The sequence below is a fragment of the Sycon ciliatum genome, chromosome 8 (assembly GCF_964019385.1).
Source record: "Sycon ciliatum chromosome 8, ocSycCili1.1, whole genome shotgun sequence".
NCBI lineage: Eukaryota > Metazoa > Porifera > Calcarea > Leucosolenida > Sycettidae > Sycon > Sycon ciliatum.
Genome location: NC_088650.1, coordinates 27,664,404 through 27,678,465, shown reverse-complemented (window position 1 = coordinate 27,678,465; position 14,062 = coordinate 27,664,404). Strand labels below are relative to the sequence as shown.

General features: G+C 48.8%; 2 protein-coding genes across 2 annotated transcripts in view; one reads left to right on the top strand and one right to left on the bottom strand.

Moving 5' to 3' along the window:
• The window catches only part of LOC135823673 (uncharacterized), a 43,939-nt gene extending 38,905 nt beyond the window's left edge, over positions 1–5,034 (top strand). The window contains exon 21 of the mRNA XM_065336521.1: positions 3,928–5,034. Coding sequence (XP_065192593.1) covers positions 3,928–4,126 — 199 coding nt within the window. The 3' untranslated portion in view covers positions 4,127–5,034. The remainder of the gene's footprint in view (positions 1–3,927) is intronic.
• Positions 5,035–5,123: 89 nt separating this feature from the next.
• LOC135822566 (RCC1-like G exchanging factor-like protein) lies at positions 5,124–13,462 on the bottom strand. Its single transcript, XM_065335368.1, has 10 exons — positions 13,075–13,462; positions 10,741–11,022; positions 10,378–10,535; positions 9,362–9,520; positions 8,987–9,067; positions 8,511–8,573; positions 7,759–7,881; positions 7,039–7,123; positions 6,677–6,810; positions 5,124–6,316 (listed from the first exon to the last, which is right to left on the bottom strand). The coding sequence occupies exons 1-10, from the start codon at positions 13,259–13,261 to the stop codon at positions 6,020–6,022; spliced, it is 1,569 nt and encodes a 522-aa protein (XP_065191440.1). The 5' UTR covers positions 13,262–13,462; the 3' UTR covers positions 5,124–6,019.
• Between the last annotated feature and the right edge of the window lie 600 nt (positions 13,463–14,062).

The following is a 14,062-nucleotide window of genomic DNA, read 5'->3' as shown; positions in this document are numbered from 1 at the left end:
CAAAAGGTCAGTACGGCAGAATGCCAGTCGCGGCCAGAGCGTGCAGTACTTGGCACGCGGGATATTCAAATGTGACCTGAAGACGTCAGTGACAAGCTTGGTCGTGACTATTGCCACGAAAATAGAAGATGAACTTTCGTATCCGCGTTTGTGCGGGCGCGCTGCGCCTACGGAGCTGGGAGTATGGCCGCCGACAAGTTAGCGTATGTTCAGTCGCCTTTTTCATCTCTTGCGCTGCCTGATACGCGTTTGATTTTAGTTCCATCGTGTTCCCCGTCGTCCAATTTAGTTTGCTGCCAAGTTTCACCGGCGTATCACGCCGCGCACCAGACTTGTAGTATTTTTCGCGACAGGTACTCCATTGCTGGATACACCGCCATCATGAGTGTTCGTCCAGCAAAGGGACTGGCGGTGAAGATGTTTTGTCGAGTCTTGGACTCAAGGAGGAGCAGTTATTGCAGGATAAGCCCCTGCCTGGCATGATCGGAAACGTTTCAAATGCATTGGTGTTAGAACTGATGAAGTTCAAAGCGGACCACCACCAGGATCATAATCTACTTGTCGAACTCTTCTTGTCTTGGAGAATGGTCAAATCACAACTCATACTTCGGCTACTCTTCAACAGTCTTCTTGAATTTCTCCAACAGTTTGCAGCAACAAAAAAAAAAAAACAGTACAGCTACGGTATGTACATTTTGTACAGTGCGCAAGATTATTCATGAGCCGCGATCCCTGTTGTCAAGACCGATTTTGTGCCGTGGTGAGATCTGGTTTGTGTACAGTGCGGCATGGTGCTTTTCGACAATGGCGGCGCTTACCCCGCGCACTCTAAACTGGAATAAGTCCACTATATTTGCTCCGATTTGCTTCAAACTTTGCCAGTATACTCTACTTGTCTTCAGGAATCGGATGGTATTACAATATTTGCCCGATTCTCAAAACAGAAATTTACCCTGACATCGCTACTAATACATAGCTCATCAGTGAAGGTAGATGTTGAATGATTAAAAATATAGACCAAACTGCTATTATAGGGCCGAGAGCTCTGTCGCACCCTGTAATAATATGATACGTGCTCAAGAAAGAATTCAAACAAATCAAGCATAGCATAGCCTAGCATAGAAGCACCTAGCCAGGGAATCAAGTAGGAGTTACAGTCATGACGAGATCTGACACACATTCACTGAAGACCTTTCCCATGACAACGCCATTCACAACATTCTCCCCACCAAAGGGCTTCAGTCAACTGAATCACAATTTAAGCCGAGTATCCAGGGCCACCTTGTGAGACTGTCGGTCCAACTCACAATCTTCTGAATCGGCACTCTCAATTCGTTGACAACAAATGACAACAACTTCGCAGCAAGACACGCGGACGGATACTCACGAAACCTGAACGGGATACCGGTGAGATCTGGTAGCAGTGACGGACCGGGATCGACCATGTTGATCAGCGATGCTGCTCCGGTGCACGCAGCCGACGCATTGAAGACGACTCGTGTCTTCATTATCGTAGCGTCGTGGCGGAATACTCTGTGATGTGGCATGTAGTAACCAGCACTCTCTGGGTGTGGCTTTTTTCTCGATGGCGTCCAACGCCGAGTACTCGTTGATCAGGACTTCATCATACGCTGTCCGCTGACCTTTGCGCTCCAACTGCTTCGGTAGCGCTTGCGCCGCTGCAATCGCTTGGTTGAGGTTGTCTGGGGGCGCTTCTCCGATTGCCACAGCAATCCTACCTGGTAGAATGTACCGCAACGATCAATCGGGAAGTCGGGTAACATCTTAGTAACTTCGGGAAATTCTTCCATTTTCCACGGACGGTCTATCTCGACACAGCTGACACTGACGGCCGGTGGCTGGGCAGCGCACATAGCTGGACCCGACAACTCGACCTCGACAGTCAGACACTCTGCCGACGCGAATTGTTGCTCTTCACCCCTGATCGGTTTCGTCGTCTTCGTCTTCCGACCATGGGCGGTTTGATAGGACATACCGTCTTCAGCGAGGTACTGGTCCTCACTATACTCGTTCTGTGCCGCCACGTCCTCGAATAACTCAAGGTAGGACTCTACCGTTTGCTTACCGTCGAACATAGGCATCATGATGGCTGGCTTCCTCGTGATGGCACTACTATCCAGAATGCTGCTGACGACTCTAGAGGGTCTGAACTGTGTGATTCGCTCCTCTAACTCTGCCAACCTCTGCCGCAGCTCCGCATTGTGTCTCCTCTCTTCTCTCTCCTCTGCTCGAGCGTCGCGCTCTCTCTCTCCTCGTGTTTCTGGATCCGCTCCTCTACATATTCACGCAGGCTTTCTCCAGTGTAGCCATACGCTTGACCGTTCGCGATCAGATTAGCTTCGATTTCCCCCATGGGTCTCGGATCCTGGCGTGGTCGCCAAAATGTTGTGTATCTTACACTCAAAAGTTCCAGGAACTGAGACCGACCAGTATTTATTTACATGGCACGAACGATTACAGAAGATATGCAAGATAGAAAAGGAGACGAAAGAAATTACGTGACTGTTTTGAAGCAAGAGAGAAGAAGAACTGGAAAAGAAATACAGGTAAAACCGGTCAAATACAAATCAATAAAGTCAATGCTCAAGAAAGAATTCAAAAACAAATCAAGCATAGCATAGCCTAGCATAGAAGCACCTAGCCAGGGAATCAAGTAGGAGTTACAGTCATGACGAGATCTGACACACATTCACTGAAGACGTTTCCCATGACAACGCCATTCACAACACTATGGTAACGATGACGTTTCATGCCGCGGGTGACGTGCAGCGGAGCCCCAGTGGAACCGGGCACTTAGGAGCTGCATCTGCGCCTTGATTCTTGAGGGTGGGGGCGTTCCTAGACGCGAAACCCTCTGCATCTAGTCTAGCCGAGCGAGTCTCACGCGAACAGCGAAGTTTATTTTGATTTCTTGATTTTTATCAATGCGTTGCCGAGCCTTGCTTAAAGGGGAAGTTAAGGCAAAATCAAAATTTCACCAGTTGTAGTCTTCGGGGTGCTGAGTCGAATGGTCTTGGTCCGAGAAAGCTGAGACGCTCCCTTCCTACTTGAATCCCAATCGAACTCGCGCACTTCCACCGAAACTGGGTGACTGCGCCCTACGAGATGGGGATTTGTATGCAAAATGTCACTAAAAGCGCCATTTCGTTCTTATAAAAGCACGGATGACCGCGATTGGCCCATATGTTGTAGTCTTTTGGACGCTGAGTCGACTGGTTTTGGTCCGAAAAGGCTGCGATGCAGCGTTCGCCCCTAATTCCCAATCGAACATGGTTGAACAAGCGGTCACGTGCTCCTGCGTACACCAGTCACCTGGTCACCGTGCCTGCAGGGTACAACTTACAGCCTGTTTTGACCTTTTTTGGGTGCAGTCCTGTCACTCGAGTTGAACCTTGGTGTGAAAGTTGTCGCCTGCTGGCGTGGTGACCAGGTGATTTTGGCACCCAGGAGCACGTGACCGCTTCTTCAACCATGTTCGATTGGGAATAAAGGAGGAACGCTGCATTGCAGCCTTTTCGGACCAAAACCAGTCGACTCAGCGTCCAAAAGACTACAACATATGGGCCAATCGCGGTCATCCGTGCTTTTATAAGAACGAAATGGCGCTTTTAGTGACATTTTGCATACAAATCCCCATCTCGTAGGGCGCAGTCACCCAGTTTCTGTGGAAGTGCGCGAGTTCGATTGGGATTCAAGTAGGAAGGGAGCGTCTCAGCTTCCTCGGACCACGACCATTCGACTCAGCACCCCGAAGACTACAACTGGTGAAATTTTAATTTTTGCCTTAACTTCCCCTTTAACAGTTAGTTTGCTTGTGTCACTGGCTCACTGCTGCTGATTGGTGTCTACTTCCTCCTGTATTGTCTCCTGTATTGTCTCCTGTATTGTCTCCTGTATTGTCTGCAGTCCGGAGTACACAGGACGTAGAGTTCGCATGACCTGCACAGTCGAGCTGAAGACTGGCCCGTCGGTGAGTTTCTGCGTGGTGGCTGAGGGCAAGTACACGGCAAAGATAGCCTGCGCCAGGAAAGCCATGGAGCATTTCAGGCAGGTGGCGAACGCTGAGACTGCGAGTGGCATGGAGGACGGGCGCTCCGAGGAGTGACCTCAACGTGCCAATGTGCGTTGTCGGTGAGTGGAGCGTTGGGTTACGTTGCGTTCTGGCTCGACTGGCCGCGTTCACCGAAACCAACGCATGTTCACATGTACACACACACACGCACGCACGCACGTGTACCAACAGACGTGTGCCTCACAAGAAACCTGTTGTTGCACTTCTCTCCTCCAAGACGGAGGTTGTCAGCACCAGCCCACAAGCAAGATAGCTGCTAAACAATCTCCTCAAACTTCATGAACGCCTTCTCCACTTGACCTGAAACTTCATGAGTGCCACCGTCTACATCTGTTTAGCCTTTTTATTCTACTTCTTAGTACATCCTGCTGCGGGTCAGATGGAGATGTTAGCATGTGAGCGTATGTAGAGCCATGTAGTGCATTGAATATGGTGTGCGTTCCGCTTGAATCATCTTCACCTTCATCTTGCAATGTCAACTTGCCCAGTCTTCTTTCTTCTTTGGAAGACATGGCATATATGGTGACAGGATTTCGGTATATTTGCTCTTCTACTTGTACATTTGCTTAGAATGTTGCCCTTTTCTTTTTTTGGAAGAAGTTTTTAATTGTGTGCATAGATGATGGTTGGATTCATTTCTTTTCATACTAAGACCATTTTTATTTTACTCCTCTCAAAGCCGGTAAGATCAGTCCAACACTGTGAAACAAGTCGACCGATGCTCTTTTTAGAAATGTTTTCTACTCATTTTTTCTAACATGACAATCATGTCGAAACTGCCCAAAACGGCTTGCCACGTTCTATTATCAATTTTTTTCATTTTGAAAGCTTTTGTTGAATGATTTCCGCCAGCTTCTTGGTTCATCAGCACAGAATACCATTATTTGATTGGTCATAAATTTATTCAGAAAATAGAATCAAACATAAATTTCTGAAGCCTACACGACATCAGTACCCGTTGAATGCTTTGGGAATGCAGGCCGAGGGGAAAGAAAAAAACAGGGCCAGCTCATAAAATTCCTCGGCACGGTAGAAAAGCACGGACTCGGCAAACCGAGTGGGCTGTGCAGGGCAAGGTAGGTGGCACGATACCAAGCCAAGTAATAGCTGAAAATGAAGCTGTAGCTGCCAGGCACAGCCAGGTGGTGGTGATAGCTGCATCAGAATAGCCACTCTTATCTAGCCAGAGAAGCATGAAGAGGGCAGTGACAGCGAAAGGCAGTACTGCAAGAGGAAGAGTAGGCTAGGCCGCCAAGAGTACTGGCACTGCAAGCATGTCCACTGCTTACTGCATTTCTGTATGATTGTCACTTGTTTGTACTACAAACTGCTGACACAATGAATGGCTGTCGGTAGCAGTTGGGGTTAGTCTATTCCAGCAGCAGCAGCAGCACATACAGCTACTGCAATAGGACAGCGGAACGTTGTCAAGACAGCTATTCGTCTGTACTCACAACAACACCATAGCATCGTCATAGTAACATAATCATTACAGTTGTTTGCTGTCGTCCGTTACTACTGATGCTAGAGCCAGTTCTAGGCGATGACATCACCGCCACCACACATCCCTGTCCTGTGAGTCATACTGACACAGTCTCCATGTGATGATGTCATTACTGATGCTCATCGCAGGGGTACTCTCAAGCCATGCTGTCACCCCCATCATCAATGTCCCCAGCACTCCACTCCGGCGTAGCTGCACAAAGCCAAGCCATCACTTTGCAGGACTTGCAGCTACTGGGTTATTGGGTTGTTGACCAATCACTTATGACTGTATCCTTCTGGCAAGAAGTTGAAAGTCAGAGCTGCTCTGGCAAATGCCTACATGGCTGGACTGTTGTGGACTGAACTTCATCTCAAGATACTTATCCCAGTGTTCTGCTCCAGGTGTCCGTTTTCGAACACGTTGTGGTGCACAGTCTGGTCTCAGATCTCCACTTCCTCCACCAGCGCCACCATGTGGTGTGGTCCGACCGCGCAGTCCAGCACCGGGTAGTCAAAGTCGACGAGACGCGGCGCCCAAACGCTTTTCGTCATCGCCTCTGCATCAACGAGCGCCGCTGCATCGCCAGTCTGACTGCTGCTGGCGGCGGCCTCGATCTGCTGGTGCTCGCCGGCACCTGGTGTGGCCCGCACGGGAACGCTGTCGTGAATAGCCGCACCCCACGCATACATGCTGCCGTCCTCCATGATGACTGCCATGTTGTTTATACCCGCCACGATCTACAGACCGAGAACAACAAAAACAAAAAATTACAACGAAAGGTTTGATCCAGAAGAGCAAGGCAGGAAGCAGAACAAGTTAGGTCAGACCAGTCCAGAGCATCTCCTGCATGTTTGTGGCATTGATCTACAACAACAAAACACCACACTGGCAAGTGATTGCACCTGAGTCCTGACTGAAAGAAAGTGCTTCAAGTCTCAACGCATCTCCTTCTCTTCCACGAAAAGTACAGTCCGTGAGTTGTACAAGAAAAATAGTTTTAAAGAATACCCACTCTAGCAAGGTACAGCCAAGTGGAAAATGTAGAGGGAGAGACAGCTGATGCGTGTTCGTTCTGCTCTGAGAATTGGTAGTCTCACCTTAGTGGCTCTACCGGGCAAGTCGACTTTTCTCGGCCAGCGAGCTAACTTGTTGTCGACGCCTTGGCCCAGACCGGCACCCCACCCCCACGTCCAAACCTTGCCGTCGACGTCCAGCAGTGCTCCAAACGCACCTGTATGCAGAATTGGTATGGTCGTGCAAACAAACAAACAAACAAATACCGCACTTCAGCTTGTTCTACTCGTCACGAATGAAAAATTATTTCTCAAGACGAACAACGCACCTGTACGCAGAATTCAATTGGTATGGTCGTGCAAACGAGCAAACAATCAAACAAATACCACACTTCAGCTTGTTCTACTCGTCACGAATGCAAAATTATTTTTCAAGACGAACGTACCTCCCATAGCGACGTTGACGACACGATTGTCATTTCCGATGGCGGACTGCAAGTGCAGCTTATCCACTAAAGTCGGAGAGCGCACCTGAACAGAAAACAGCAATCATCAGCAGTGGCAGCAGCAATCAGGAGATGCAGCAGCAGTAGCAACAGCAGCAGTGGCAACAGCAGCAGCAGCAGCAACAGCAGCAGCAGTAGCAACAGCAGCAGCAGTGGCAGCAGCGACAGCAACAGCAGCAATCAGGAGATGCAGCAGCAGTAGCAACAGCAGCAGTAGCAACAAGATAGTGGGATAGAATACATGCAGACCCCACTCGTCCGATCTTCTCATGCCCAGGCCCCTCAGCAGCGGAGAGCCAGCTTGGATGGGGCAGATCTTACAGGCACATCCTGACATGATTTCGGATATCCAGATCTCTTGCCAAGCCAAGCGTGTCTCCGAGAAGCCAATGTGAACAGTTTTAAAGCTAGGCCTCACTGTTCACAAGAATGCCAACTCAGTGTTACTAAGGACTAGTCTTCCATGCTTTCAACAAGAATCGAGATGACAGGATGAGTGCCAATGATCCATGGTTCAACTTCATTAGTGTGAAGTTCATGCATCCGCATTGCACATTAATGGTACAAGTTCCCTACCAACTTTGAAAGCTTCACAATGCCATTCGATTTCGAATATGATTGAACATGATCAATTGATCCGTGTCAATGTGTCCACAGTACCTGCGGCTCATCGGTGGGTAGCATCAGCTGGTGATATTCGTTGTTTCCCCACGTCCACAGCCGGCCAAGCTTGTCCAAAGCTATGCAGCTGTCGGCACAAGTCGACAAAGCACGTACTGCCACCTGCAAGCAGGCATGCAGGGGGAGCAGCAAACACTGTGTTATTGCCTACACCCTGGTGATCTCCAGAGCAGAAGATTGACACATACCGCCCTCCCCCGCATATACACAGTACAGTACATGCACACGCGAACACACAGGACTAAATGCAACAATGGAAATATAACAGCACTGCACCAATGTAATACTGTTGCCTTACAGTACTGCCGGGCGCCGAAGAACGGGGTCAGGGTTCTAGCCTAGCCCGTTCTTATTTTTAGCGAACACAGCAGTTTCGCTCTTATTCGATGGTACAGTCTGACATGTACATTTATGCAGACTTATACGTCGAGTGTACATTATAGTGTATATTACGGTTTCCGTTCTTATCTGCAAAAAAATCCAGCCTACACCGTTCTTAAAAATTGGTGAAATTCTAGCCCGGCCGTTCTTCGCTGGTCTGTTCTTCGGCGCCCGACAGTACTGTACTGAAACACAACTCATAGCATTAGCATCAGGCACCAGCCCCTCTGGCTATGATTGACTTCAGTGACAGTCATAAAGAACACGCACACACGCACAAATAGTTAATACACACACGATACTGAAATGCAGCAAGCAAGGAATGTGCAAGAAGAGCTCCTAAATCTTACCTTGCTCATGGGGCCCTCCACCAGACCAAACCCACAGTTCAATTCATCTGTACCGCGCCCACACTGCCACCGTCGAGACAAAGACGAAGAAAACGGGAGAACAAACACAACACCAACACAGAATGATACCACCACCACCGCCACCACCACCGCTGTAGCTGTGCACTCGGCAAAATAAGACATCATGGTACAAATGAACACCGTACTCCAACAAACTGCGCAATGCCTGCAAACGTGCAGAGACACGCTTGGATACCCAATATGACTACGGTACTGGCTTTCTAAAACTAAAGTGAAAACTACAAGACCACCCTGAGGTGATTCACAGTCTAATTTAAGTTGCAGTGCCCACAGTGCAACTTGACACAACGGCCACAGGCTTGAGATACAGCGTGCCAGTAGTACAGACAAGTAGGTGTACTTATAGCTGGAATTCCGTGATTGGCATGTTGTGACAACGCACTCACACTACATACCTGGCCATCAGTGTTCAGCCCCCAGGAGTACAGGAATCCGTAATAGTCTGTAACTAATGTATGTTCTAGGCCGCAAGCAACCTGCAGAGAGACGTAGAGCGCGAAAGAGGACAGGTGAAGTGGCGTGCGTGTGTGTGTGTGTGCGTGCGCGCGCGGACGTGTATGCAGGCGTGCTCATGAGTGAGTGCATGTATGCACATACGCATACGCATACAAGTACACTAAATACATAGCGAGAGACCAAGACAGAGACGTGTTACTGACAACTGATATTATTCAAGCACAGGAAACACAAGAAACAATGTCGGATGCAGTCGCCAGCTCGAATTCAAACATTGCAGGATGAACCATACATAGCACACTGTGTGTACCCACGTCTCTGAATGCCACGTCCTTGCTGTGCATTAGGCGCTGCAAGCCCTGGGTGACGGCATACGCGGTGACGGATTTGCTTTCTCGCAACTCCGCGTCATCGGCGCCGACTGTGTACGGTGCCAGCAAGCGATAGTCCAGCTGTCCCTCCTTGGTCTCCACCTGTCACATCACCATGTGAACACACAAACACGTACACATACCACGTCGTTATACGTGACATACATGTAGCTCTCATAGAACGTCACTTCCAAAATTCGGACGGGGGGGGGGGAGTTCCAAAAATACAGATTTGCGGATTGAACACTTCTATCACAAAGTCTACCTCACCAGACAGTTACAAACCCCAAACAGAGGCATGGGCAGCTTCCAAAGTACTACCAAGAGTACATAACCCCCCCCCCCCCCCCCAGAGTGTGCAACGCCGATCCAGCTCTGCATAGGGTCTTGGTCGAGCGGAATCGGATCTTCTGATGTCATGCGTACACTCCACACCAGCGCAAGGCCGGTCTCGAGGCAGGGCACCATGGTTTTTGATCCGAGAGTACCCGCGACTCCCCAGGTTCCCCTGAGATGTGTACGGTATTATGACGCAAAGATCCGATTACGCTCGACCAAGACCCTATGCAGACCTGGATCAGGCGTTGCACACTCTGGGGGGTTATGTACTCTTGGTACAACTCTACCCAAAGCAGACAAACTGTACTGCTGTGTGTACACTGGTGAGCCCAATGTGCCAATGACATACCTGGGATGTCATTACCATGACTACCACCAACACCCAGCGCAGCAATCTGCACCTGGGCATGGCTGTGTGCAGTGTGTGTGTATGGGGGGGGGGCAAGGAGTAGGTATTTTACTACTCCCTCGTGTCGGGTGTTGAACAGTGCACCCCTGATCCCAGCATAACGTTACATGATCGTACTCACATGCATTACTCACACCTTCTATGTTTGGCAATGCACAATGGGGTTATGGCAAAGCTACTTGAAGATACTAACAGGATATCAGCAACTCACCAGATCTTTCGGGATCGGATACGACAGTTCGTCGTGCCGACCTGCAAAGTACAGGTCTCCATTCTCTGACAGGAATATGGCATGAGCACGACCGGCAGCCATTTTCGATATTCCCGTGTATCGCCAGAACTGACAGTGAAGCTGATAGGCACCGCAACCTGCAATTACCAACATACACATACACACATGTACACACACACACCATGTACAAACACACACACACACACGCGTACACACACACACACACGCGCGCGCTCAGCAAGCCACCTCAAAAACCAAGTACGTGCATCAACAACAGCCATCGGTCAGTATTTCACATGCTACAACTGTACTTCGAGTAGGTACTACCCATGCATGGCTCACCGGTATGAAAGTACTCGTCGGATTGCTCCGGATCATACATGGGTAGATTGCGATCCTTGACATCTTCGTTAGCCCAGACAGCACCGGCTAGGTTGAGTGCTTGTGCCATGTAGGCATTGCTGCCCATGTACACGTAGTCTTTGCCGCGCGGCGTTGAGACGAGCGTGAAGTCCACGCCGCACGCGACGTGCTGGTATGGGCGGCGCAGGTTGACTGGCGCCATGGGGAACACCTCCGGTGTGGAGATGCGTGCCGTCGTGTGCTCCCTAGCGGCCAGCATGCCTGCGCCGTGCATGCACAGACACACAAACACACAAACACTCCATTGTTCACTTCAGTGTCTGGAGATAAGTGGTTTTGTAGAAAAATGAAGAAAAAAAGAAAAGAAAAAAAACACAGATCCACGCGCGCGCACACACACACACACAGTGACACACCCAGGTGCATCCATACAGGAGATGGGAGACTGGCTTGTGAGCATGCTAGAAAGCAATGTCTTTTATTTTACTAGTTGATGCCATCTTCATTCGGTCGCTCCATTCAGAGTAGTGATAGGTTCAGAGCTTCTTCTTGTGACAAGACGAGATCGCACGACGCTTGCAGACACCCGCACAAACAGTTCACCAGCCACACTCCACGACAGTTTGTAGTTATCCCTGACAAGCCTCGTTTCGTTCCAAAATGGGATGATGGGAACTCATCAGAGGAGAAGCAGATATTGAATGAAAGGGGTTGAACTAAAAATACTGTTTTATAGAAGATAGTGGCGCAAGGCGTGTATACTCAGCTAACTCGCACATGTCACAAGCCAACACGAAAAGAGCAGTGCAGAATGGAGGTGTTATGGATTCTACCAGACACAACTATCACAAAATTTAATGCTAAGGGTGCGTTCTTATATTCTCTAGCTTCTAGAAGAAGAAGAAAAGAGAAGTCGAAGAAACTGGGATTACTCAAGAACGGGTCTCGAAGAATTCGGAGATATTTTGCACATGTCAAGCAAAATGAAGCGCCAAAGGGGCCGCGATCTTGAGTGATGAATGTAGTAATGCACGTGTGCGTATGCGAAAAGGGAAATGCGTACACTAATGATGAACACGTGCCTTTTAGTCGTAGTTCGCATGCGCTGATCCCAAACCGCGGGAATCTCCAAGTTTCAACCACCTCTGAAGCTTGGAGAGCTTGGAGAGCTTTGGAGAGCCTCCTAAAAGTCGGAGAGGATATAAGAACAGCTCTCGAACTTTTCGGAGAGTCTCCAACTTTTCCGAGAGGATTTAAGAACGCACCCTAAGACAATCACAAGGAGAAGGATGGGATAAAAAAATTAGATTTGAATTTTTTTGGTTTGGGTATGAAAAAATGAAAATCTTTATTTTACACATGCACTTTTCTGATTTCTTCTCCAGTGTGTGTTGTATTGCATTTTTATCCATTGTGTTAATTTTTGCCCTTAAAAGAGGCTTTATTGACAGCTTTAAAAAAAAAGAAGAAAAAAAAGGAGAAAGATAGGTGCACAAAATAGTTTTGCGCTACAACTAACACGTCACAGAGGATACTGGAGTGGTGACCGAAGTTGGTTGCAAAGTAGAAAGGCAAGTGACAGTGGAGTCACTGTGGTTGCCGGTGTCTGCAAGCGTCGTGTGATCTCGTCTGGTCACAGGAATAATCTGCCACTACTGTTGTCTACATTTGTTTTTGTTTTTTTGTTTATTTACATTACTGGTACTTGACAGTAAAGCCGCAAATGAGAGGCGACAAGCAGAAAAACATCACCTGGAGGCAATGCTGTACAGTGGTACATGCGTCATGCATACAGCTTTCTCTGGTGTACATCGCACACCATGCATAGTCGCGCTCTGTGAAATCCGACCCAGAGTACATATTCGGCGCCCTCAACTTCACGGCCCTCGGCACCTTGCAAGTGGTGCGAATGCAGCTAGCTGGACGTACATATGTACAAGGACAGTGATGTAACCTGAAATCCGACCCGAAGGGTGCCAGTTTGGCACGGGTTTCAGTGAGCGCCACTGTACATGCACACTGTGTGCTCGCCTTGTAACTCGCCGTGCAGTCTGGCGACGGCCCTATCGCAGGCGTGAAATTTACAGAAGGCTCCTTGCGCTTACTACATGTATATCAATCAAGGATTTTGTTTACACTCGTCTCAGATTTCATTTCTTTCCCCTCTCGAAGTTGGAGTGTGCAAAGTGCAAGCAATTTGTAAATGTCGGAGTATGAACCAGTTTTTTTCCAGATGCTATGCAAAATTTCGTAATGAAATTATAAATTAGCAAAGTCACAACATTGTATGCGATCCCCACGAGATGGACGTACCGCCTAAGTTGCAACCCCAGACATACAGGGATGTGGCTGGTGGAACAGGAGGAGGCACCCAAGGAACATTACCAACTGTCGTTGGCACATCAGTGGTCAAATCGTGCTCCAATCGTACTCCGAGCGAGCACAACCTCGGGCAGCACGAGCCGTTCAGCCGGCGAGATAGAGCCGACAAGCAAGCCATGGAGCAGGCCGAATATCACTACGAAACTGCTTTCTTCATGTGCCAGACGTAGGGAAACAACACAATCTACTTTGGAGCTAAAGAAATTGGCTCTGATTTTTGGTCTTTTTGGATTCGTACCGCGTCAGGGGAACCCCCGGCCCCCGAGAAATCTGACGCCATGGATCGTTTCCATGGTATTTGGCTGCACTTGCAAACAGCCCGGCCCCGGTTTTGTGAAAAGCTACAGTACATGGTACACTGTCACCGTACAGGGCGAGCGAAGGTGTGTTCCGACCAGGGTACTCCCTGGTTCCGACAATCCTGCGCTACCGTGATTGTATCGGTTTCTTCTGCCTTCTTTCTTTCTCTTTCTGTTCTGGATATGTTGTATTTGCCAGTGCCTTTTAAAACGGCTTTGATCTTTCTCCATATTAAATATGAATCCTGGTTCCAGTTGTATTGATCACAATCGTAATTACGGTGACTGTAGTTCCCATGGTCTCCATAGGGGCTCCAGTCCCTATAAACGGTCTGTACGTATTAATCCCCATGCTGTTGAACCCGTGAGCCAAATTTCTTTAATGGTCCAAATGGTCCCTCACTAGTGGGACTATTGTTATTAGGCTAGGGCCTGTTTTGGACTTCCCACTCTACACAAAGAATACAAACAAACCGCAACAAACAACCCGTGAACCCATCCGCAAGAAGGCACAGAAACGTGGCTACAGCGGCCCAGCCAGTATCCAGCAATACCATACATGTGCTTTGAGGTACTATCCTGCAGCTCCGGGGGAAAGGGGCCGCAACAGGGCCTGCGCC

Coding starts and splice junctions, on each gene's coding strand:
- LOC135822566 (XM_065335368.1), bottom strand. CDS start 13,261: ATGGCTTGCTTGTCGGCTCTATCTCGCCGGCTGAACGGCTCGTGCTGC. Junction 7,882..8,510: donor TGGAGGGCCCCATGAGCAAG/GTAAGATTTAGG, acceptor GCCTGCTTGCAG/GTGGCAGTACGTGCTTTGTC. Junction 6,317..6,676: donor TGCCCGGTAGAGCCACTAAG/GTGAGACTACCA, acceptor CTCGGTCTGTAG/ATCGTGGCGGGTATAAACAA.